Raw genomic sequence first — 22,420 nt, forward strand, 5'->3', positions numbered from 1 at the left:
ACGGGGAAGCCAACCGAAGTGCATAGTCGCGACGAAATCCCCATAGCGTGCCCTTATTAGCATCACAGCAGGCGTTATAGGAACCATGTCTTAGAAATCGACGCTATTCTCCCCTCCTCTCCCTCTCATCAACGACTTTACTCCTGCAAGACCCTGTTTCTGGCACTGAACCTCATGCAAGCTGGGGTAGAAATGGCCGCTTTGCATATAGGCTGACGTATTGGGTCAGTGTATACACTTTCAGGGCCGCCTCGAGAGCACTCGGTACAAGTGTTGGCCTCCCTCGGCACGCATCGACGGCGCACTGAAAGCTTTATAGGTTTTCCTCTATCAAGGCGGTATTATGCAGGCCTGTTCCAATGCGACGTATGCGATCAAGGCAGCCTATGAATACAATTAAGCAACGATTTAACAAAGAGGTCGTGGGGCCACTTCGACTTCGTTATAATGAAAAGCAACGGTGCATATATTTCGCCGACGTGTACTTTGTATTGCGTCGTTGTCATCATAAGGCGTAGAGTCGAAGTTCTGAATCCTTTGTGTGAAATAGTTTAATTCTTTTAGCGTATACTGATGTATACTATATTATTCTATTCGAACCCTGCCCTCTCGGGTGCACTCTGTACGGCGAAGTTAAAGTAACTGAATTTAACCTAAAATTAACTTTCATATGAGAGCTTAGGGTTCGCAGCCATTGCTTGAGGCATGGCGTTCTTGGTCAGACAACTGGTCTTGCTACCTTGCCTCGTGATGACGTCACTCACGGGAAAAAGAATTCGAGAAAGCCTCCTGATAACAAGTAACCTTGCGATGTTATCAAGGGAGGAGAATCAAGATCAATGCCTGTTTTTCAGCAGGGCTTATCATTTGAAGCAGTGCGAATGCGCAAACGAATGAAACACGCCCCTGAGGTCATAGCATAGCTTTCGCTCTAAATTAGCGATGTGCCTGGACTCATCAGCTGGGAAAGAGTTTTGGCGGATAGCGGCACCAAAAGCTATCCCACAACAATCATTCTTCTTTCACTCCTACCTTCCTGCCTTCCCTTGCGGCGCGTTTCAGGTGTCCGCCGAAATATGTGAGACAAATACTTCGCCAATTTCCTTCGTCAAAAACCAATTTACCAACAATCATTATTTCGCATATTTTTTAGCGTACGGGATCAACACGTGTGAGTGACACAGCTTTCCACCGGCGACAGATTTCGCTCGGCGCGCAGTCCGGCATACGCAGCAAAAGCGGCAGCCGATAACCCTGCGATAATCGCCCTGGCAAACGGGGAGGGAAAAAAAGGAAAGACGTTACTGCGATCCTTGTGGCGGCGGAATACGCATTTCTTCGACGCTCAGTGCAACGAGCGTAGGTCAAGAACGATGCCTGCTGCAAGCGCGCAGTATGCGACAGTGGGATTTTCCCCTGAGCTCGACTGGAGGGCACTGAAGTTCGTCGAACCCCTGCCTCCACATCGGATATGCAGTGCCTGTGGCCTGGTGAGGAAGAGAACGGCCCTGCTACCATGCACACACGTGTTATGCGAGTGCTGCTACGAGCAGTGCGTGCGGGATGCATCGCATGCGTGTCCGCTGGACGGCAACCACTACGAGGATGAGGACGTCGCTCTGGTGGACTTCCCTGCGGAAGAGCTGCTTCGGAGAGAGGTAAGCGAAGCAGATAAAACATCCGAAATGTTTGTCCAAAGGAACTTTTCACTAGAACAGCGCTGTATCAAATAGGTCATGATTTGTCGCCAGAGAATCGTGTGTAAAGCGAAATTAATTTGTTTTTTGAGTTGGAAGAGGAGTTTGGTCGCGACGAACATAGTTGGTCGAACATAGTGTTTAATGCACGTACTCCTTTGCCGCGGCAGAGTGAGACCTGCATGCCTGTTTTCTTCGGTTTCTCTGAAATTACAGGGTTGTACGTACAATGCTCACATTTCTCGCGTTCAGCTCTCTTATTAATTTCATATAACAGCAGACATTACGCGAGAACAACGCAAAAACTGAGAACGAAAGGGCAAAAGGCGCGACTTGGTGCATTGAAATACACAAGACACCTGACTTCCGGGACAAGCCGTCCAACTGCCGGTGGCCTCACTCGCGCTCGTCTCGGAAAGCGGGAATGCGGCATCCAGCCGCCTAGTGGAGATCTGTGGGCGTAGACGCTGTGAGCGAAAGACAGCATGAGGCGGCGCACGTGCTTTGTAAAGGTGCAGAAGCTTCTACTTTTTGCTGAAGCCATCTAGCGGCGCTGCAGAGCTGTGACGTCACCTCTTGCATGAAAATAAGGAGGGGCGCGCGAGAGAAGAATAATTCAGGGCGGGCGCTCGGCGGGCCTAAAGCGCGGAGAGGCGAAAGCCGTAAGCGCGGTGTTGTTGCTAGTGTCACTGATGTCTGGTTACTATGTTAAGCTTCGCCTCTGAGTATGGAACTCGTAGCGCCATGCAACCTTCCAGGGAGTCCTCAGAACGACATCGCCCATTCGGCTCTACGTCTTCGGTAAATTAGTTTTTGAGGAGAGTAAAGGAAATGTATGTCTCGCATGTCTCCCTGGAGACTTGAACCTCGCCCTAATGGAAGGGAGGAAGATGGGAGTGAACGAAGACACCGTATTCACTAGACGCGCTTTTGTTCATTCCGAACCATGGAGCTGGCATGCCGGATTTTTTACCGTGCTCGTCTCGCACTCCGGAGACCCTGGTTCTATACCCCAACTCGACCAATTTCCTACTCTGTTTTATTTATTGATGTGGTCTGGCTAGAAAGCTTAACTAGAATTGGTTGATTAAGCAATGAGCTAAACTCAGTCCCACTTAGTTGGAGGATCACTATGCGATACCTTTAATTTGTTGCATGGTTAATAGCCAAAGTACAATTTGACCCGTTTGAAATTCGCGCACTGTGACGTCACAATCATTTCGACCAATTGAAAAGCGTGACATTTCTGTCTACAACTCCTGCTTACAACGATGAGGCACTAAAGGCTTCCGCCTTAATAAATGAACCATGGGGGAATGGTGGCACAGAGGTATCTGCTACAGCCAGCGTCGACGCTTCAGGGGACGCGATTGTTGCGACGCGCGTCTGTTCTTTTACTCTTTCCTCTCATACCTTTCAACAGGTGCGGAAGCGTGCGTTTCCGAAGTGAACGCAAAGAACCATGGGAAAATCGTCTGTCAGCTACTGCCGGTTATAAATTTTTTCCAGGCTCTGCCTTGTGCATAGCAATTGCCGTACATTCGTGTATCAATTATTCCCTACTCTATTTGTCCTGCGACATTGCTTATTGCACAGCATCACTTTAAGATCAGCGCGTGCTGCGTATGAAAGCATCCTGAACGCGGAAAATGCAAATAACAAAAGTTGTGTGTTTATTCGTGGTTATAATATGTCAGCTAGGCTGGCTGTTCTGCGTAAGCACGGCACTTGGTTGAGTAGGCGGTTAAACTAGTTTAACGCGTTGGTCATTACATATTAGTTTTGTTTTTTTCTCGTGCGAGCTATACTTGTCGTGGATGAGCAGTTTCGCGAGAGAGCGCATGAGCGAAGCTGCGCATGCGCGAGGAGCGAGTGACGTCACAGCTGAGCAGCTGTTGCGCCGGAGGCGCCGCCGCGCACTTCAGAACCGTAGATTCATAGACCTGGCAGACGCACCGGCGCCGGCGCGCTTTCCAGAGGGTAGCAGACGCCCTATGGCTTCAGCGTCGTGTTTCTGGCACAACATTGTAAATGCCGTCGCATGCAGCACACACCTGTCACTACCGCCACTTAGCTTAAAGCACATTTTGAGGTGTCCACTGTTCCAAGAGAATGGTTTTCCGCCTTCCCTGTGGTTCAGGTGTCCACCGAGATGTGGACACCTCGCCCTCACTTCAAGCTACGTATATCCTGGTATAGCAGAGCTAAGCCAGCGCAAATTTTTATTGCGAAAGCAATACTACGCTAAGTTTTGAGCCTTCAGCGCGGAGCGACGGTAGTTACGGTGGACCTTTCGCTGAGTGACGTGATACCAGCTGCGAAAAAAAGGGCCCCCAGCTCAATCCGTCGGCGGAGGGCGGCGGTAGTCACGGCGGAGAGCCTCGCGCTCCTCTCACCAGTGGCGCTACAGTCGAGGTGACGTCATACCAGCTGCGAAAAAAAGGGCCCCCAGCTCGATCCCTCGGCGGAGGGCGGCCGTAGTCATAATAATAATAATAATGCCTTTATTTTCCATCACAAGGATGAGGGAGGCAGAGAGAAAAAGCTTGGGATGCAGCTTGACGAGCTCTCGCCTCCCCAAAAATAGATAGAATTTCTACAGGAAAAATATGCAGACAGCATAACAGCATACCAGCAAAGATTAAAAAAAAGAAAGAAAAACCCAGCAGTAATACTAAAGAAATAAAGGAAGCATGAACAGAACCTATTTTTTGATACAACTGTAACACTTTGTAGCGCGTAAAAATGAAACGTAAAGACAAAATTACATAAAATGACAAATTGCAAAATTGTAATCACATAAATTTAAACACAATTACAGGAATTACCATTCAGAAGTTACAAAATCACAACCACAAAAAATTATACAAAATTACAGAAATTACGATTCAAAAGTTACACCCGGTAACAATATATTTGAAACAAAGTTTTGCAACTCTTTTTTTTTTCGAGTGCTCAACAGTCATGTTGTGGCTATGGGAGAGGTTAAGATAGTGCAGCAGACTATACCTATGCATCTGTTTGCCATAACCTGTTCTGTATGCATAAATGTGCCATATTTCGTTGCTTCTTGTTTTGTACGATGCGTGTTTTTTGCATAATGAAGCCAGTGTGGCAATGAAAGGAGTATTGTTTTTATTTTCGGTTTTCTAATTAGAGAGTAAGCAGTATGCATATAAATCAGTAATTGGCATTATGTCGCCTTTCTCAAAAAGTGGTTTCGATGGGTGGTCATATGCTACATTATATACTATTCTAAGAATTCTTTTTTTGGGGTAAATAATCTTTGGAGGTTTGTGAAAGATGTATTTCCCCATACCAAGTGACAGTAATTTAGATGCGAGCAGAACAATGAATTATACAGGAGCATTTTTACATTTACAGGGAGAATGTTTTTGTGAGCGTAAACTGTTCCTATGACACGGGATAGTTTAGATGCTATGTAATCTCTGTGCTCGTCCCAAGTCATTTTCTCATTGAAAAATACACCTAGTATTTTGAGAGCTAACAACATCTATTTTCAAATTATCAAGAAATATACCAGCATTATTTTGGATGTTCTTGTTCTCGGGCCGGAAAATAATGGCTTTAGTTTTTGAGGTAATAATCTTGAGGGCGTTAAATCTTGCCCACTTTTCAAGTTGAGTAAGCGTTGTGTTTGCTTTTGCAATCATAGATGAGGGGCATGACCCGGAAAAAAGCAAGGTGGTGTCGTCTGCATATATTACAATTTTTGTTTCTATGTCTATTTCTGTTATGTCATTCACATATATATTGAAAAGGAATGGGCCCAAGATGCTGCCTTGGGCCACACCAGATAAGATAGCTTTGACATCTGATCGATGACCGTTTAATGCTACATACTGCGGTCGATGCTTAAGATAACTGCTCAAAAGTAACAAGGATTGTCCACGGAAACCTTATACTTGAAGCTTTTTAAGCAGTAACATGTGGCTAAGATGATCAAAGGCCTTTGAAAAATCTACATATATTCCTAAAGCTAAACATTTGTCATCAAAAGAGTTTAAAACGAATTCTTTTTGTTCTAACAAAGCAAGTTCCGTAGAAAGATTTTTCCGAAATCCAAACTGTGAAGGTGTTACTATATTATGCTTATTACAGAAGTTATTCATCCGGGACAAAATTATTTTTTCAAACCCTTTGGAGAAAACAGGCAATATTGACAATCGCCTATAGTTTGCAAAGTCATTTTTGTCTCCCTTTTTGTAGACAACTGTTACCTTTGCAGTCTGCATCTTCTGTGGAAACACACCATTTGCTAGACAAAGGTTAAATATGTGTGTGATATAGGGTGCAATTCTGTCGAGGACATGTTTCACAGGTTTAATCTTAACACCGTCAGCATCGCTACTTCCGCTGTTATTTAATGCCAGAAATACTGACACTACTTCAGCCTCTGTAACAGGACTTAAGAAACAGGTGTGATCCACGGTGCACTTTATGTAATTCAAAGCCATTTCATCATAATCAATTCTTTTCAGTTCCACAAGTCATTAAATGCATCTGCTAACTTCTTGCCAGACCATTCTTCATTTTGGTCACGGCGGTGACCCTCGCGCTCCTCTCACCAGTGGCGCTACAGTCGAGGTGACGTCATACCAGCTGCGAAAAAAAGGGCCCCCAGCTCGACCCGTCGGCGGAGGGCGGCCGTGGTCACGGCGGTGAGCCTCGCTCTCCTCTAACCAGTGGCGCTACAGTCGAGGTGACGTCATACCAGCTGCAAAAAAAAGGGCCCCCGGCTTGATCTGTCGGCGGAGGGCGGCGGTAGTCACGGCGGTGAGCCTCGCGCTCCTCTCACCAGTGGCGCTACAGTCGAGGTGACGTCATACCAGCTGCGAAAAAAAGGGCCCCCAGCTCGATCTGTGGGCGAAGGGCGGCGGTAGTCACGGCGGTGAGTGTCGCGCTTCTCTCACCAGTCACGCTACAGTCAAGGTGACGTCATGATCATCATCATCAGCGTGACTACGCCCACTGCAGGACAAAGGCCTCTCCAATGTCTTACCAATTAACACTGTCCTGCGCCAGCCGCGGCCACCTTATTGCCGCAAATTTCTTAATCTCATCCGCCCAACTAATTTTCAGCCGCCCCCTCCTACGTTTGCCTTCTCTTGGAACCCACTCCGTTACCCTAAAGGACCAGCGATTATCTTCCCCTCGCATTACATGCCCTGCCCAAGCCCACTTCTTCCTCTTGATTTCAACTAGGATATCATTACCCCGCGTTTGTTCTCTCACCCACTCCACCCGCTTCCGATCTCTTAACGTTACACCTATCATTTTTCTTTCCATAGCTCGCTGCGTTGTTTCTTAAAGGGACACTGAGGAGAAATTGAAGTTGGCTTGTATCGACAGAATACCAGCTCCTGATTACAAAAACGCCACTCATACTGACAACAAAGCTCTTGTAACGTAGAAAAGAGCAAGAACCAAAATACAGGTATCGCCGCCACAGGCAAACTCGCAAGTACAAGCGTGATGAGATCATAGAACAAAACAGTGTTGCTAGAACGAATGGTTCTAGCAACACCAGGAACCGAGAAACCATGCATCACTGAGGCGCAGCCAATCATGCGCAAATCTCCTTGACGTCGCCAGATGGCGCCACGTGCCCGGCTGCTACGCGCGCTCCTGAAGCATCGGGACAAATCAGCGCCTTTTTTCCGGCGGTAGGCGGGCTCCCGGTATTCCGCTAGCGGTAACAAGGTGCACGGTATGCTAAAGGTGTCTATTTGCGAGAACTTCGTTGACGACTTCGAGAACGAGATCCATCGTAACGCTGGCAAAACGCCAGTGCAAACTTAATCGAAGCGACTGTAGCGACGGCCGCAATAGCCGATAGATGCCTTCAACGTGCGGCCGGCGGTAGCTTTCTTTTCGGCTGCTGCTAGGCCGCACTGCTGGCAGCCAGAAATCACGGAGTCTGCGTTACGTCATGTGCACGTCATGTTTCACGTCTCTTAGTCCTCTGTCGTCATAGACGAATCCCAAGTTTGAATCAGAGCGGCGGGAAAAACTTTTTCAACTTCGAATCCAAATTTCTTAGAAATAAATGCATCTTTCGCTGCCGACCAAGTGGCAACAAAGCCATGACATGCCGAACTATCGGATTTTACTATAAAAAAAATATTAATAGTGCTCTCCTCAGTGTCCCTTTAAGCTGAACCCTCTTTGTTAGCCTCCACGTTTCTGCCCCATAGGAGAGTACCGGTAAGATACACCTGTTGTATACTTTTCTCTTGAGGGATATTGGTAAACTGCCATGGATGATCTGAGATAACCTGCCATATGCGCTTCACCCCATTCTTATTCTTCTAGTTATTTCCCTCTCATGATCTGGATCAGCTCGATCTGTCGGCGGAGGGCGGCGGTAGTCACGGCACGGCCGGTCTCGACGCGCGCGCTTTCTCGCTCTCTCCTTACGGCCTGAGCAGGCGCCGAGAGAACAAAGCATTTTTTCTGCGCTGCACCACCGCTGATGTCCGCGAGAGGGTGCTGTGAGCCGACCCGTAACCCGTCCAACCCGACCCGGCGCTGGAATCGAGGCACCCTAACCCGTCCTGCGGCTGCGCCAGAGCCAGTTTTGAGCAGTCGGCGCGCACGGGCCCATTTTTTCACGTGTTGGTTTTGTCGCTGTGTTTAGCTCGTCAACGAAAGGATTGCGATGTGTCTCATGCTTTGCGCGTCTTGCTTGCAGGGTCACGTTTCTCAGCAAGTTTTCTGCAACGGACTTTTTATGGATATTCGTTTCAGAAACTTGTGAAGTGAAGCTGCGCATATGGTGTACTGCTGTGTCGCTGTACTTAAACGCGTGTACGAAAGGTTTTCCACGTGATGTCATTTATGCGCCTGCCTCATGCTTCGCGCGCCTTGCTAGCGTGCTTGTGACGACGAACAACACTAGCAGTCCTCTGCACAAACTTCGGCGTACTCAACAGAATCGTGAAGTTCACTATCCAAAGCCGTAGTTTCTAGCTCTCCTGGAAATGATTTCGGCGTCTTTTGTTTTTAAAAAGGCGGCCAAGTATCTCCCTTCGAAAACAGCGCAAAAAGGAAACGGACGACACAGAAGAGGAGAGGACAGGCGCTAACTTGCAACTTTATTTTCGGAATGCCACCACGTCTAATATATAGGAGCCCATCACCAACATCAAGCGATGAGCATGAGCAAAGAAGAGCACAATAGCGTGTGGACAATAAGCAAAAAATTCCGGTAAAGTAAGAAAACGAAAACACGGTGCCGGGGGAACACCGAGAGAAATGAGACATCGTGTACTGAAACTTACTGCAAAAAGCGCTTTTCAAGCTTGTCAAAGTTAACAGCCAAACAAATAACGCCGCAAAACGGGGAGACAAAAATATATCGGCTAAAAGATGAAAGGATTGTACAAGGCTCTACACTAAGACAAGCACGTGGTGAAGACAGAATGACAATGAGGAAACTACATTTATGGGATTGGCAATGGAAGTAAAAGATAGCAGACAATTAGGCCGAAAACAGGTAAGGGATGTGATACTGTACATAATAAAATGGAAAAAAAATTAAAAACTAGGAAACGATGAAGAATATGTGCATGAAAAAATACAGAAAGACCGATACAGAAAAGGATAAAACGAGAAGTATAAAACAGGAGTGTAGAGGGCTCCACGAGAAAACGACGAGGGGGGGGATATGCAAATATGAGAAATGGCAAGGACAAATGAAGTAAAAGCCAATAAAATGGCAAGGAATAAAAGCAGTAAGAAAACGAAAAGGAAAAGCGGGACCGTTCCAGTTCACAAGAAAGGGTGCTTACGGTAAGCAGTCTTGAGACATGGTTCACACCTACAGATAGCCAACAAGGAATTCAGCTTCACTGTCCAGTAATTGAATACAAGGTGCGCTAACGCAGTTTTTCCCAGCTTTTCTTATAAAATACGCCTCCATGACTTCACGCTCTGTTTTTCCTTTAGCTGATGTTAAGAATTCTGTTTTATCTATTTTTGGATAGCCTCCGTTCTCTCGCTCTGTTTCACATGCTTTGCAATGGTCGGCTAGGTTGCTTCCTGATTTGTTGCGTACGCATAGTCTTTGTTCTCTTGCCCTCTCATTGAAGCATCTTCCTGTCTGCCCAATGTGACGCCCGCAACTGATAGGAATTCTGTACAGAACGTTCGCCTGACATTCCGTAAACTTCGTTTATGTTTGGTCGTGCAGTCATCTCGTTTTACCATTTTCTTAGTGCAGATCTTGGAAAGCTTACATGAGGCAGAGAAAACTACTTGTACATTATAACGCGCAGCCAGCTTCTTGAAATTATGTGAAAACCTATGATAATATGGTATTACCTGGACAGGAGTCTTCCTTTTGATCCCTTCACTCCCCTGCTCACTACAGGAATCCTTGGGGGCTTTCGCAACCTACCAGGCTAAAGCTAAGCCCGCGCCAATTTTTCATATTTCATAGGCTTTATTTAAACTACGAAAAAAAGCACCATGTAGAAGATACGTTGCTGCAAAAACAGGATCGGTTTCTTGCTTTACTCCCTCTCCAACGTAAGGGAACGCACGTGACGCTGAAATAAATAATAGAAAATTTGCATAAGTGATCTTAGGTAATTAACAAATAGAGCGGATTTGAAAATTACTATGAGAATCCCCACATGACGGGAAACAATATGTTGTTGGTTTCGCCCAGCTCCGGTGAGCCAATTTTGTAGCGAGAGCTACACCACGCAACCAAATCGAGCATTTTGCCGCGAGCCTGCGAGGCTGATAGTGCGCATGCGCGCAACCATAGAGGAGCAGCAGGTGCGCGGCGCATGACGTCACAGTTCGCCGCCGCCGCCACGCGAGAATGAGCGGCGGAGACGCCTGTGGAAAGAGAAGAACGTCTTGCGAGGCGCAGACGCCAGGTAGCTCTCGCTACGTATATCCTGGCATAGCTGCGCTAAGCCAGTGGCAACTTTTTTTGTCATTTATTCGTGGTACTTGAAACAATTTGCAGGTATGCAGGGTGTCCCAACTTACTTGGACAAAGATTTAAAAACAAAACCGAAGCTTTCTTCAGAGCTGATATTGCGATGATGTTGTTGGTGTTTATCTTAAGTTACAGTACCATTTTTTTCGCTCGTCCTATTTGAATAATTTGTCTAGATAAATCAATTAACTTTTTTAATATAGCACGAAACGCGCGAAGCGAGTGATGCATTTTTACAAAGCACGCATGAGAGCACTATAATCGCGGCGCATTCGGGCGCAAGGGGCTCGTTGCCACGTGGTATTTTTTTATACTCCGCGGGCTTTCGTTTACCCCAAATAAAAACGGCCACGCTAAGCGTATCTCGTTGTCAGTGCCTGGGTTGGACAATATTTGTGGAACTCCACAACTTTCCTATTGACGCCTGAACGTATCAAGTTTAAAAAGTTAATTTATTTATCTCAACTAATTATTCAAATAGGAGGAGCTAAAAAAATGGTATCGTAACATCAGATAAACCCCAACAACATCCATGCAATTTCAGTTCTGAAGAACGCTTAGGTTTTCTCTTATTCGCTTAAAACTTGGTCCACGTTAGCTGGGACACTCTGTATATGCTGCTCCGTGAACGCGCGGAGCAGGCATAGTGAAGGTTGTAAATTGGTACTAGCATGCTTGAATTGCTCGCAGATATGTTACGAACATTTATACAGGGTGTCAAGCCTAACTTTAGCCAAGGGTTAAAAAATAAGACATTTGAGGTAGGCCAGGGAAACCACTTACATACAGCTACCAGCCAGCTTGCGCATCCAAGGCAATTTTTATTTTGTAAATAATTAATTAGCTATTAAGATCATTTTTCTCAACCCCTAAATATTGATATTATACAGCAGATGTGAATAGCACAGTTGGAGAGCACCTTCAGAAACACCCATTGCATTTATTTGGGATAAAGAAAGCCTCACGTGTATCTTTTTTCCGAGCTGCAAAGAAAGCACGCGAAATGCAAAAAACAAAACAAAAAAACACGTGACTAGCGCATTCGCGCGTCACGATTGTGCTGATGTCAACCGTGGCTTGAGTGAATGAAGTCAGCTGCTGGTATGGCGCGACGACCTCATTTTTCGGGAATACCGATATGTCGGCGGTGGTTGCGGCGCCCGCGCGCGCCAGTCTGGAGCGCGATGGGGGAAGTTGCACTTTCTACATTTCCTTCAATTATTCAATGCAGGTTAGGTGCTGGAACGAAGTCAACGGCTGCGAGACCGTGGTGGCTGCTTCCCAGCTCCCCCAGCATTTCCAGCGGGAATGTAGACACCACTCTGCATGGTGCCCCAAGTGTTCGGCCTCGGTTCTGTGCACCGATGTGTGCTCACACCTGAGATCGGAGTGTGCAGCACCGTCGACGCCTCGTGCTCCAGAATCTGGCCATCAGCCCAGCGACACGGAAGACGCAGCACTTCCAAACTCCTTCCAACGAGTCATTCAGGAGAAGGCGGTGGAAATGAGAGAGCATCTTGGGCAGCTGGTTGCTGATGTTCAATGCCGCGGTGATAGACTAAACGAAATGTCTCACGGGAGAAACACCTTTAAAGAAGCGCTCAGAGATGAACTGACCCAAGCAACGAGACAAATCCAGGAGAGTGTGACAAGGGGTGTGCGCGAATCCGCCAGTGGTAACGAGCAGTTGAAAGAGCAATTGATAACGCGTACTGATAACCTTTCGAGCAACCTAAACAAACTGGAAAAAATAGTTAAAGATGAGTTGGCGACTGCAAAGAAAGAGAGCTGTGACAATTGCTCGCGAATTCTAGAATCAATTCATGAAATGAAAGTTGAAACTGTGGATAATAGCGAGAGGACTCTGGACCGCATTAAGGCAGTGCTTGGAAGGCATGAACCACGACCAGAGCATACAGTCTTCTATGTCAGAGGCATCGAATCGCTCGAAGAAAAAGTGCTGAGAGAAGGCCATGCTTACTACGAGAGCGACCAGGTGTACATGTGTGGATACTGCATGTCACCTGGAGTCTACTTGATAAAGGATGGCGAATCAGTGCGCCTGCACGCCAGTCTCCGCTTGCATAAGGGTGACAACGACGGCGCTGTTGAGTGGCCATTCCAGCACAGAATACGGCTGGGCGTAATACACCCGCAAGATAAGAGGCAGTATCTCGTTGAAATTAAGTCACCCCGTGAATATCCATGCATACAAAAGCCTACAACACCAAGTAACTCAGCATTTTGTTTTTCTGATCCTTCGTTTAGGCTTAGCACTCTCAGGCTCAGTGGCGTCGTGGTGGAGGACCAGCTTCAGATTAAGTGGGAAGTGCTGCCGTGAGCCGCGCTGGCGGAAGGCGTTGGATGGAAGCCATTCATCCCACAGGTTTTGCTTTCAGCAGTTTGTTGTTAATATTTAGCGCATTTATCATGGACTAATTCGCCCGTCTATTCAATTTCTTTCACGATGTGCATGCGTTCAGTTCGCTTCTTTTGTTTTATTCTGGTCTAATATGAAGAAATCGCATTAATTGCCAGTGAAACGTGTGACGCAATGTCCTAAGCACAGAGTCTTTATCTAGTTATTTTCTTAAGCAGTGTTTTTTGCTTCATGTATTTGACTTAGTAACTAGACTTGTGTAATTGGGCCCGCGTCAGCCACAGTGCACCGAAAACAGATGTTTCTCTGAAATGATACTGAATGCTTACGAGGATAGATGGTGCGTTACAAAGTAAACAGCTGGGATGCTCCAAAGCGCTGCCTTTTACTTTAGCTACGAACTGGAGGGAATAAATGCACCATAAAAAATAAATTCACGTTATTTTCGTTCTTTGGTTTTTCTTCTTTAGTGTACCACGTATTTCAGCGTCTGTATAGCAGAAAGCGCAATTTAGCAGGAGGTAAACATGCCCTTGTAACCGGTTTGGTCGTGATGAAAATAAATAAAAAGCTTTGATTTGAGGGGTTGCAAGCTTCATTTTTTCCCGATTTAGCCTTTGTGGATGAGCCTGTCACAGTGGGGAAATAACATTGACAAGTGTACGGTTTTTCGGAGGAGACGAACATTCGTGTCTCAAAAAGTTTGGCAGGAAGTGGAGTTTTAAAAGCACTTCTCGTTATACTGAGCGCTTAATTTTCCGGTCAATGCTCAGTGCCTCATTGCGGTCTGATAGATGAAGAAGCCTACCGCACGAGAGCTTATTTATCGCGTTGCACCGAATCCTGGCAGGAACTTCATTTTTCTCGAGCAGCTCCTAGTTCAACTTTTAATAAGTAGTTCGATCATGCGCAGTGGGAACTATTGCTTTATTGATATATATTTATTGCTTGGTTTTGCACAATACGTTTCCGAAAAGAGAACTCCATAAATAATCACAGAAAAATATGAGAGTTAAGCTTTTAATAGTTGTGCATGTACCGATACTCTTTATCGCGTTATGGTCAAAATATATGATCACTCCACGCCAAAACGACCCGGAAGTTGCGCCTGACCTCGTCTGTCTGTTAAAGAAAATGCACGAAAACTCACCACAACGAGCGCAATGTTAGTCTGCAGTATTTTTGTCGGAAAAAATTCATTCTTGAGGGGAGCGCAGCTTGAACATTTCGAAATGACGTGAAATAAAGCACCGCTCAGTAATTGAAAAAAAAAACAAAATAACATTTTACAGCACAGTCCATAGTTATTTTTAATGGCATTGCAAAGAATCTTGTTTTTTTCGAGATTCGAGTCATGTATTTTTATACGCATTGAATATTTTTTAGAATGTATGCAAATGTAAAATTTACACCATTTCGTTTTTCGTTAATACGAAATTGCTCTCAGAAATTAGAAAACATCCGCTTGGTTTCCCTGGACGTCTATTACCTGGAGAATTGTTGCAGCTGATGAAACTGAGCTCGTCGAGCTAAAAAATAGAACTGAAGTAGCAGAAAAGTGAGGTTTGAACCAAAAACGACCGTTCATTCATGTCCTAAATCACATCTAAAGCCGAACTCTGTCATTACGCTATTTATGGATATGAAGCATTGTGGAAAAAAAATTATTTTTGATATGTTATTGTGCGTTGCCAAGCGTCATACCTTTCCTAAATGTCCCGAACTGCGCTCTCCTCATGAATAAATTTTTTTCGGCAAAAACATTTAAGGCCTGGGTTACGAACGTTCTACTAACTTTTCGTGCTTTTTTTAACAAATCGTAGATGGTTCAGCGCAATATCTGGAACCTTTGGCGTGAAATGACTAGAAAGCAAAGGCATTGTAAACGCATGGTAAAGGCATCGTAACTCCATGGCCGAGGTCACCCAATGAGCGGCAGAGTACGCGGCACAACTCGCCGACTCGAACTGGGTGAACCGATTACACCCGACTACACATCCACCACCCAACACTGACGGAAGAGCGCGTACGCATCCCCGAAGTCTCCAGAAACACCCTGCACGTGCGTCCTCTTCCAGCCAACATGACACGTGACGACCACAGTGGCAGGTGCCTTGCGCGGACCGAGGCACTGACCCACCACCAGAGAAAGAAACGCGGAATCGTCTACGTGGACGCCTCCGGCCCTCACCATGGGGGGTGGTACATGGCCGCAGTCATCCACCAAAACGTCGTGGTGAACGGCCTATCGTTCCGGGCTCAAGACATAACACATGCGGAGGAGGTCACCACTGCGCTAGACGCCGCATATCAGGACTCGCGAGTCATCATTACCGACTCTAGAGGGGCCTGCAGAAATATTCAAGAGGGATACATTCCTTTCTTTGCGTATCGCATCCTTAAATATAGCGACTACCACGAGGCCCCCGCGTCTCGAACGATAGTATGGGCTCCTGCTCACATGGGCCTCAAAGGCAATGAAACGGAAGATGCCGCCGACCGCACGCTCACTCTCCGGGCAAAGCCTTTAGATCCTTGCGAAACTGATCCTGAACCCAATCCGGCATTCACTTTTCGACAAATTACTGAATTATGCCAATCCGGCCATGCAATTTATCCTAAGCCCTGAAAGGGCCTTGCAATGACGGAGGAACGCAAACTCCTCCGTCTTTACACGAAAACACTGCTGTGCCCGGCAGTTCTAAAGCAATATTGGTCCCGCATGTACAGGAAAGTGCCCGTACTGTGCGAATAAGTATTCGGACATCTTCTACATGGTATGGGCATGTCATTCAACTCCGAACTTCGTCCCAAAACCCAACCCCACCCGGCAGGACTGGGAGGCAGCCCTGCTCGGCTGCTCCGACCTGGTGAGCGAGAAGGCCCTGGTCGAGCGCGCCCGAGCCGCAGCCGTCGCCAATGGGCTCCTGTACTCAAGAGCGCAACTAGTGCTTGTGAGAGGTGGCCATTTCCGGGATACCTCAAGTATGTAACGATAATAAATTCCAGAAGAGGGCAAAAACGGGCTGGTTGGTACATGTTTTCCGAATTGGAAAAAAAGCGCAATGAAAGACGACACAAGAGAAGGACAAAACACCAGCGCTGGTGTTTTGTCCTTCTCTTGTGTCGTCTTTCATTGCGCTGTTTTTCCAATTCGTAAAACAATAATAAAGTTTTTCAGACAGAGAGACTGGTAAACGGCGAGCACTAAAGTAAAGCAATACTAGCTGCTTGAAACGACATGCCGGCGTGGACCATATGCATTCATGACAGCAGTTTTCGGGGCCTTGCAATTTTCAGACCAGCTACACCGATGTTAAGTTATGTAGCGAAAGCTACACTGCTATAGCTTCTACTATAGCTATATATGTCTCAGTGAGCCACCGAATGGCGTTGAAACGACCTCGAGTTAAGTCATGGCTAGTGTTGCTATGCACGTATACCTAACCACGCATGGTCCGCTTAGTGGGCCACCTTTCACCTTGAACATTGACCTCCAACTTTTACCGCGACCTTTGACATCAACCTTTGATCTTTCACCATGATATTTGATCTTATACTTTTAAGTTGAACTTTGAGCTTGAACTTTGACATGGAATTATCACCTTTCAAGTAGTGCGCAGAGGCTTCAAGAAAGCCACGTGGTAATCAAGTTGTGGCCCCTGATTCAACTCACAGTTGTGACGCCAAGTATTGAGTATATATAGCGACAGCTGCGCGCTATGGATGAAGGAGAGCGCGCTGAGGATCGCACGCATAGTGAACTACGTCTTGGAGCAATGCGGCCAGCTGCTTCTAGCTTTCGCTGTGTGAAACTGGGTTCAACAGGGTTGAACCACTGGCATTTTTGAACTTAGGTTACCTCCCTTATATCTTAACGTTTAATTCGACTCGTTCTATATTCATTTAACCATGACAGAATACATAACGAGCCCGGTATGTGGCTTGCGAGGGTTGCTGCAGTCCACCTTGGCACGTGACCTTGACGAATGCGACATTCCCTCCAGAAGCATTTGGCATCGATCATAAATGATTAAAATGTCGCTTATAAGCGAGAACGTAAGAAAATTCTTCGCAGTAAGGAAAAAGAAGAAATGAAAGTCATTTAAAAACACGCAGGCTCAAAGTGGAGCTCGAAGCTTTGATTAGGGATGTGACCTTGTAGAAAGACGCAACCAGCTATGCAACAGGCGACAACGCGGTCACAGTTCGTATCCTACTAATCAGGGAGTAATCACTCATCGCCATCCACCCAAGCGCTGCAATATGACGACAAAGGAAAGGAAACAAACGCAAAAAAACTTCATTGGTAAAGAAAAATGCCCTCCCTAGTCCAAGGTTCGAACCAGGAGCCACAGCCTGACTGGAGCAGCCGTTTACCAAGTGGGCGAAACGCGACTGTTAGTCCGTCGCTTCTCCGAAGCTCCTTCGCACCACCAGTCCGTGTCCCAAGTTGGGCAACTTTGCAAAACAGCACCACGTTTCCAATAACCGGCAGAGCCCGTTGGTTTCCTGTTGCGAAGGATGCGTCTGCGGAGGCGGCGGGCAGCAAGAGCTTAAAGGTGGACGAATGGACAGAGCAACTACGAGTCCGCTGATGACGAAGATACGGCCCGGGGTATGCGGGGCAGAAAAAGGGCCGGAGGATGCTGCAGGAAGCAGATACCACGACGGAAGAAAACTTCTGCACACCGTGCCCTGACGGCAAAGTTGTCACCCACATACAAATATTTGGGAATGCCCACCGCGGTGGCTCAGTAGTTACGGTGCTCGGCTGCTGACCCGAAAGACGCCGGTTCGATCCCGGCCGCGGCGGCCGAATTTCGATGAAGGTGAAATTCTAGAGGCCCGTGTACTGTGCGACGTCAGTGCACGTTAAAGAACCCCAGGTGGTCGAAATTTCCGGAGCACTTCACTACGGCGTCTCTCATAGCCTGAGTTGCTTTGGTACGTTAAACCCCAATAAACCAACAAACCAAACCAAATATTTGGGAATGATTTCGGCACTTAGTAATCTCCAATCTCCGATATTGTCTGGCTGACTCGGGAGAAGAAGGAAGATAGAACGGAGGAAGGAACCTGCCTTACTCATGTTGTGAGAGAAATATCTTCATAGCATAGTCCCGGACTTGCTGCCTGTCACAGCTTCAACGCTGACAGCGTGAACGCGTGAATGTGGGACTGTTGGCTATCGTTGCAAACAGCTGTCGCAAGAAACGGGACGAAAGAAAGAGGACACACCACGAGCGCTCGTGGTGTGACCTCTTTCTGTCGTCCCGTTTCTTCCGCAACCTGGTTTCACTGACAGTGTGGAAGACATGATTATAGAAGGAGATAAAATGCCCCGGAGACCACAGTCTTACCTGTGGCGCTTGAACATTCCGGTCTAGAAAGTTTCTAGGCACATTTGTTTTTTTTTCTGAAATAGCTGGCTGAAGCCTGCACCTTTATCAGTACAAGGGCGGAACTCCCCTTTTTTCGTCAACCGGGTTCGAAGCCCCTAAAACAAGGTGGATTTGTGAAACGTGGTTTGTGCTTTATGGGGTTTCTCGTCTCAAAGCGACGCAGGCTATGAGGGAGGCACGCCGTAGTGAAGGGCTCCAGAAATTTCGACCACCTGGGGTTCTTTAATGCGCACTGACGTCGCACAGTACACGGGCCTCTAGAATTTCGCCTCCATCGAAATTCTACCGCCGCGACCGAGTGTGAAAATACAACCGAGGTTACACATCAACGTGTATTTATTTCTGTTAGGCAGCCGCGAACACACAGCAGCAGAAGGAGCCGAGTTAACTCCAGTGATAGTGACAGAAGCCTCAAGGAATTAATGGGTTAGGGTCTACAGCACTGAACTGATAGTACTGGCACAAAAGGAATTCTTATTTCATAAACCTTTAATAATGAAAGTGTTCCGTGAGAGCCCAGACGACGAGTAATACACATACATTAGAAACAGGTAAGTGGCTTGACAGTGTGAGCATGCTATAAATATATTTACCAGAATTAAAAGCTTTAAATTCATGCATGCGTTCGTCGCCTCTTTTGGGATCAATAACTCTCCGCCTTGGTTTGTGCTGGAGTGGCTACTGAACAAGTTCGTCCATGTCCCTATTATGCAAACCGAGCCTTGTGATGTTAAAATGCGTACCTGAGGGCGGATCTGAACGCTGTGCGCAACGTCAAGGTGCCACACCAGACGCAGTGCGACACCTACGCGAATACGGCGATGCCGGCGCACATACACCACTAAAAAGTGTCATCATCACGAATGAATCTGTCCAGCTTACAATGACTTCTAACGTTTGTGCAGCCACGTTCAACCCATTAACACTTTTGTTTTTGTAGCGAAAGCTACACTAGCCTAGCAGGAGCGCATTTTGTGGTGCCTGCCAAGGGCCGCTACTGCGCATGCACCGTTACCATGGCAGCCAGTACTATGGCAGCCGTGGCGCCGCAGGCGCTCTGGTTTACTGCGCATGCGCAGAGTCGCACCGCGTAGCTGGGATACAAGCCGGAAGCGATGTCCTCGCTCCTCAGACGCCCACCGTGGGAGAAGGAGAGCGATCGTGCTCTTCACGGCAGCAGTAAAGACTGCGTGGAATTGAGTCTTCCGATCCAGAAGTCGTCCCATGGTACAAGGCCGGCCGACCGCGTGAAACCGAGGAGAGAAAGGCTGAGCGGGTGGCCGAGACGCCCGAAGAACGTCTCGCAAAGACACCCCGTCAAGCTGCTGAACGACAACGACGGCGTGTCTCTACTGAAATGTCATTACACGACATTGCTTTCGCTACGTATATCCGGACCTAGCTGAGCTAAGCCACTGCCGATTTTGTTTTGATAGTCTTCTGTACGTTGCGGCTCAAATAATTGTGAAAGACCCATAAAAGTGGAATACTTAGTCAGCCCATACTGATATAGGTTCTCATCACGAAGTAGCAAATATGCAGTTCTCACGGAGAACAATGCTTTTGCAGGTGCGAAACAGCGTTAAAGCGAAGTACTTATTGTTCCGCCACTCTTAGATTCTTACAACTGTGGCTGGTGACGTATTTATGCGCTTTCTCGAGGAGCACTATATCGGTGTCAATGGTCACTTACCTTCCAAACATGAGCAATGCAGCTTGGCCAAGGAGCCAACGAGCCACAGCAGACGACGGAGAGAACCTTGAGACGCAAGCACGGGTTCTGAATCATTCGCATCGCATTCCTTGCACTCAGGCTGCGCGTGGTCTTTGTACGCAGCAACAAGCGCGAGCTCTCAAAAGCATTGACGCTCTGTTGGGCTCGTTAGGTGGCCGGTGACGCGGTTTCCTTCTTACTTCAGTCGTTTAAACGGCTACTTTGTGCAGGCTGCGGCCGGTAAGGAATTGCAAAAGGCCTGTTTCATTATTTTTACTGGTCGGTCAAGCATACACGCGCACGCATACTCTTAATAGCTATATGAAGCGTGATGCGAGCTCGTGGTCTTGCTTGTCTTCAGAGCAGTGAAAAGGCCGATATACTTTAATAAATGCTCAAAAATATCTGAGGAGTACCACACGCATGCGCCATCACCTCTCACTTGGCTCAATAAAGAAAAATGTTTTCCAGCACGGGTCATCATACACGCAGTATGTGAAGCCCCGGCACGTGAGAAAGGTTCTTCTGGCACAAAGCGTCCTACCGACGTTCATCAAAGATATGTGCGCATCCCCTGCCCACAGCTGTGGCCGGCAGGCGGCGGACTCCACTGAGGCGGATCGTACCCTAACTAATTTCAGCTTGCTACCCGCAGGAAGCGATTCACGATCATAGAAACTGTTAATCACAGAGTTAATCACGAGGTTTGTCTGCGTTCATAATTACTGCGTACTTAGTCAAAAGCATGCGATAACCGATAGCTCAGTGCGCCGTTAGATGATAAATGTGCGTGCCGTTTTTTTCACTCAGATGTGGCGTTGAATTCCAAATTGCAACTGCGACTGCTGCGACTGCTGCTCGCATACTTTCTAGGAGAACTCGAAGCTTCCGTGTACGCTGCATGATGTGAAGGAGTACTGAAGTTTGGGCTAGTTGATGTTGATGCATAATACAAAAATCTTTCGCAGCGCGAATGAAACAGGGACAAGAATAGAGAACAAACACGACAGGGCTCGTCCTGTCGTGTTTGTTCTCTCTTCTTGTCCCTGTTTTGTTCGCGCTGCGACAGATTTTTGTATTACGCTCCATGACAGGGCATAACACATGAAATCCCACACGGCCGTGTCACCTACGCCTATGTATACGTGCGTGAGCGTGATCAGTAGTTTGTTTTGGAGTCTGTCGCTGCCCTTAGCTTCCATCGTAGACCTCATGCACTGCTGCTATACTAATAACCAGAAGAGGGTCTAATTGGTGGACATGTTATCATCATTAAGCATGAAAAGGCGCGGGGCCTGGAGGAAGCAGCCTTCGGAAGTTTCAGTGAACGTCAGCATACTGAGCATGTCCATCCGACTCCGGACCGAAGCAATTACTTTGGGGGGCGATGAACGAGTGTGCGCGGGGCAATGAAGGACGGACTTTCAGGCGCCACGAAAACCTTGTACGAATGTCAGTAAGCATATAGAAAGCAGCCTTGAGACCGCTGTGTGTTTGCGGGTGTGTTTTCTATATCATGGGGTTCCTATATCTGTCGCACGAATGGGCAGTGATTGGATTCAAGGGCCTCGATATGCTTGACGTCGATGCGTTGATCCCAGACCGCAGAATGCGACAAAAGTGCACTGTGCTCTCAGTAGAAGTTGCGGTCAACTTGTACCAACAGCGCCGAGCAATCGCAGACATTTTTGAGTTCGGCTTCCAGTAAATACTGGCCACGGTGTCTATGACCATGCAAATCTTTGACCGAGCCTGCCAACGCAAACCTCAGTAGCGTATCTTTCGCTTTCAATAAACAAAATACTGCTTTTCAAGGCGAAGTTCGAGGGGCACAGCGTGAGAATTATTAGCACCCAATGAAACAGGACGCGCTGTCAGCCTTATAGAAAGATTGTGTGCATCACTCCCGCAGGCGCTGCACAACGTTCGACAAAAGACTGCAGAGTGGCTGCGGTTATCGACATGTCGACTGCTGGTAAAGAAAAGAACGATAAAACAGCTGTTCATGGGGCCGAAAAATATATTTCTTTAATCCACCTTTGCAGCGAGCGCCCGTGAAGAGCAATGGATGCTGCAAGTTTTCGGTACACGCTCATCGGGTTCTCTCTGGAACTCGACTGGAAGCCCCTCAACTTCGCCAAGCCTATTCCTCCAAACCGAGTATGCAGCACCTGTGGCCTCGTGCGAAAGGTCAGCGCTTGGCTTCCCTGCATGCACGTGCTGTGCGAGTCTTGCTACGAGCGATGC

At 47.2% G+C, this 22,420-nt stretch overlaps 1 protein-coding gene and 1 pseudogene across 2 annotated transcripts; both read left to right on the forward strand.

Annotated features, from left to right (window-relative positions):
- Positions 1-1,368: 1,368 nt before the first annotated feature.
- LOC149329466 (TNF receptor-associated factor 6-like) lies at positions 1,369-13,015 on the forward strand. Of its 2 annotated transcripts, XM_089562239.1 has the most exons (3): positions 1,369-1,658; positions 11,906-12,347; positions 12,429-13,015. In XM_089562239.1, the coding sequence occupies exons 1-3, from the start codon at positions 1,374-1,376 to the stop codon at positions 13,013-13,015; spliced, it is 1,314 nt and encodes a 437-aa protein (XP_089418365.1). In that variant the 5' UTR covers positions 1,369-1,373. The 2 variants fall into 2 exon arrangements, with proteins under 2 accessions (XP_089418365.1, XP_089418364.1); XM_089562238.1 differs by having other exon boundaries at positions 11,906-13,015.
- Positions 13,016-15,137: 2,122 nt separating this feature from the next.
- Positions 15,138-16,047, forward strand: LOC149329467 (uncharacterized; annotated as a pseudogene).
- The last annotated feature ends 6,373 nt before the right edge of the window (positions 16,048-22,420 follow it).

This window comes from Amblyomma mixtum, chromosome 9 (genome assembly GCF_055824585.1).
Source record: "Amblyomma mixtum isolate Tamu chromosome 9, ASM5582458v1, whole genome shotgun sequence".
Lineage (NCBI taxonomy): Eukaryota > Metazoa > Arthropoda > Arachnida > Ixodida > Ixodidae > Amblyomma > Amblyomma mixtum.